We start from the raw sequence: 3,997 nt of genomic DNA on the forward strand, positions 1-3,997 counted from the left end.
ATGAGATGCAGAGGTTCATAGAGACGGACATGTCTACGTCAAGTAAATATGTATACGAATAAAATAACAATATATGCTGCTTACATTTGCAGAGAGTGTGCGCTCTAGAAGACTTGGCAGCATGCCCTTGTAGACGGGACCGCTCTCCTGTGATGAGGAACGCGGCAAGATGCCGCTTTTGGTGATCTCGCTCTGCTTGGGCTGTGGTGCCACCACAGCACCAATGGAGCATACAGTGAAGGGTTCGTTCACAGCCTGTACCTTAAGTGTGGCACTGAGTTTCTGCACAAAGTCAACAAAGATGTTGATCTGACTGTAGGAGAATGGTCGCTTGGGCGGTGTTATGGCCACCGTCAGATAATGCCACTGTCCATCCAATAAAGTCTTGGTGGCCGTGGCCGATGTGAGGTATTCTCGACGTGTCAATGCAGCCACCACAACGTTGCCATTGGACTGCACAAAGACCTCAAAGCCACCTCCGCTTGCCGTCAGCAAAGTGAGCAGCATGCGACGAGAGTTGGACTCGGCATCGGGAGGATTAAAGCGCACGAGTATGTGAAAGATGAAGCCATAGGAGCCAGAGATCCAGTTTCTAATCTCTGGCACTGTAATTCCATCCGAGGGCTGCTCGATGGCAAAGTATTCAGAGCAACAGTTGCTGCCACGCAGACTCTGCAATGCAATCATGACGAGAGTCTGCAAGGAATTGGGATAATTTGTAAATAAGCATAAGAAATGATGATATAATAGACTCACCTGTTGCAGCTGTTTGTGTTGAGGAAATTGAGATCCCTGACGCAGCAGGGCAAAGATACACTTCAGTTCCACGGGCACAATGCTGAGTTTGCTCAACTCCTCAATCATCTTGATCAGATTCTGTGCACAGATCTCGCTAAGCGTTTCCGAACGTAGTAAGCAACCACAGACAGCTTTGACGACACGGCTACCACAGGCCACAGTTTTACTTGAAGAGAAAAGGAGAGAGTTAACATTTAAATAGATAACAATCTAGTTGAGTCATTGCTACTCACGTGCCATAGTTATCCGTGCAGCCCTTAAGTAACAACGTGCTCACATGCAACTGCTCCTGCTCCTGCAGATCTGGCAGCCATTTCAGCAACTGCAACATCACCTCGGGCAGCACCAACAGTTGCTGCTCTGCATTGTAACCCAAATGGAAACAGGAATCTAGCAATGCCACTGACGGTGCATCAAGGTCGTGCATGTGACCAAAGAGTCGCTCAATCTTTCCACCCAGTTTTAATAGCTCTGCGCTGCGTGGCGAGCTGTGCGTCAAGGCAGCCAGAGAATCCATGGTGCTGCTCAAGGAACTCGTGTGGGAGACGTGCCAGTGCTGCAAATAAGTATACAGTTTAATAAGCTAGTGGATAAAGATACGGTCGACAAATTACTTTTCAATTACAGGGTCTAATACTTACCTTGATGCCCTGCGGCAATCCGATGAGCAGCTCCAGTAAGTTTGTCTCGCCAATGACTTCGCTGACTGCAGTTCCGGCATTACCAGGAGGCAGAAAGAGCTGAACTCCAGCCACACTAGCGGCGAGTGCATTGACATCAATGGCCACATCGCTGTCACTGTCGCTGGTAATATCAAAGTTGGCATCTCCACTATCAAAGTGCTTTGTGGCCAGCAGCTGCTGCAGTGCATCACAATAGAGTTGTATTAACGTAACTAGATCTATTTGGCGCTGTAAGCGAAGATATTGATTACTTAAGGATCAGCTGTAAATACAAAGCATACTTACTTCTTCTGGACTAGATTTTTGTAGCACAATGACCATCAAGGCGTAACAATTGAGTGCCACATGACGCAAGTTTCTCGCACTCTCCCATTGTTGCAATATTCTCATGATAATCGATACAGTTGCGGGACAAATGGCTCTCATGCCATTGCGCTGCATCAATTGATAAGTAATTTAAATTAAATTTAACAAAAACAGTTACACAAATTAATAGAGCAGCAAGTAGGCAAGATGTGGCAGAGCACTACTTAAGTGCATATACAAACGGGACAAAAAATGAGAATATAGCGTTTACCACTCACCAAGTTATCACAGTTTAGAAGCTGCCCATCAACCAAGCGTGGGACAATTGAAGTAATTATAGCGTTAGTATTTCTATTTGTTGAGTTCGAGTTTAAAGTTTTCTGCAATTTTTTTGTTTTGGATTTACACAGATGAAGCATGTAATGACAACAGGAAACATGTTAAACAAATGAAAACGAAATGAGATTAGATTAGAGAGTAAGCAAATGAACAGAGAAAGTATAGCAAAACTAACTAGTGCAAAAGGGGCAACAAGAGTTGTGCAAATTCATTAATTTAGATATTAACAAAACAAAAGAAATCTTTGGCAGGATTTTTCTTAATAAACATATATTGATTTCCAGGACAGGCTACCTGAGAGCCGCAAATAACTGCGCCCAACACATGCAGCAGACTCTCGCCAATGTCTGCGAATCGGAGCAGCTCCTCGTTCTGAAAGCAATCTGAAAAGCAAAAACAAGTGAGAAACAGATAAAAAATCAATCAAATTCAAAAGAGAGAATACTCACCATAGATAAAGGGCACGATTTCGACATGCACCGCATGTGGTTTATAAGGCAGACGACTGTAATCAGCTGCCTGGCCGCGTAGGAAGCTTCGCCAGGTGAGATAGGGATCATACATGACCTCGAGGAATGCTGAGAAACTGCGAAAGAGATGAGTCATAGCTGGCGAAGCACGTCGCTCTTCCATTTGCTGTCAAAACATAAACAAGTTGCTGTTGTATTTATCTATGTTATTTGTTTGATTTGTAGCTGTTACCTGATTAAATAGCTTGGATAGTATGGCGATTAGATTGGGCTTGTACTCGTACTTGATGATGGCCAAAATGTTGTCAAAGTGTCGACAGACAATCACCAGGCAATCAATCAGAATGGCCACCTGTTCAATGCCCTGCTCCGACAGTTGATCCGTATCGCAGGCATCACGTGCCACAATTATAAACTTGCCGATAGCGGGCAGCAGCTCATCCGGCAATCTTCCCAGATGTGGTCCATTGTCGGGTCTCACTTCGTGCCACAATGGACAGTCGTCGGAGTGAAAGTCCAGCTGCAATTGACTGCGCCAAATGTCCACAAAACGTGCCACAAACTCACGGAAGTACGTCTCATCATTCTGTAAAAGGGAGGCAGGAGGGGATTATTGAGTCTGCCTTTGATTATATAACACTGAGATAGCAGCAAACTGTTCTACAAATCATACACCATACGCATTTCTGATTATAACAATTTATTTTGCGGTGATTAATGCATAAAACACGTCACCTGCCCCCGTCACTTTTCCCCTGCCACCACAGCACTTTTAACATGCCCCTCTTATCCCCTCCACACCACTTGCTCATTACCTTTGTTGTGTACTGCACCCACAAATTGTAGATATCCTTCTTGTTGTCCATTTTTTAACGTCTCAGCTTTGCGACTGCATTTGTTATTATTAATTTTCCACTTGAGCCGCTGCAAATTATTTGTTTACAAGCAGCAACAGCAACAACAACAACAATAAAACTTGTCGATTTCATACACTGCCGCAATCGTTTCAGCTGCTTTTACACAGCAGCAGCAGCAATAGCACTTTAAAGTTAATTATGTGAAAAAGGAATAAAGCGTGCGCAATAAATGTTAAACACTTTTACAAAAATAACAACATTTGTCAATAGCAAAAATTCTTTTCCATTGCTAGGCAGCCACAACAGCTGATCAACAAAACTTCCGTTGTTTTTCGGCGCGGTCTAGGGTTGCCCATCCACTAAAAATTTCCGATCTGGCTCCATCGGAAGCAGCTGTTTGGTGCTGCCACCTGATGCATTTCCGTCGCTGCCATCGACATCATGTGTGTTGTAAAGCACAGCAAATAATTTAAATTATTCAATTGCTGTCTCTTATACACATCTCAGTTTTACTTGAAGAGAAAAGGAGAGAGTTAACATTTAA

The 3,997-nt window shown here is 43.8% G+C and overlaps 1 protein-coding gene across 1 annotated transcript; it reads right to left on the bottom strand.

Annotated features, from left to right (window-relative positions):
• Nucleotides 1-84: 84 nt before the first annotated feature.
• On the bottom strand, nt 85-3,767 carry LOC117793257 (neurobeachin-like protein 1; the record flags this gene model as incomplete). The annotated part of the gene is made up of 9 exons (XM_034633542.1): nt 3,412-3,767; nt 2,829-3,182; nt 2,576-2,762; nt 2,421-2,509; nt 1,767-1,916; nt 1,440-1,709; nt 1,032-1,354; nt 757-964; nt 85-696 (listed from the first exon to the last, which is right to left on the bottom strand). Coding segments are annotated over exons 1-9 (2,244 nt in total), but the record flags the coding sequence as incomplete, so codon positions are not given.
• Nucleotides 3,768-3,997: the final 230 nt, after the last annotated feature.

This window comes from Drosophila innubila, unplaced genomic scaffold, assembly GCF_004354385.1.
Source record: "Drosophila innubila isolate TH190305 unplaced genomic scaffold, UK_Dinn_1.0 51_U_U, whole genome shotgun sequence".
Lineage (NCBI taxonomy): Eukaryota > Metazoa > Arthropoda > Insecta > Diptera > Drosophilidae > Drosophila > Drosophila innubila.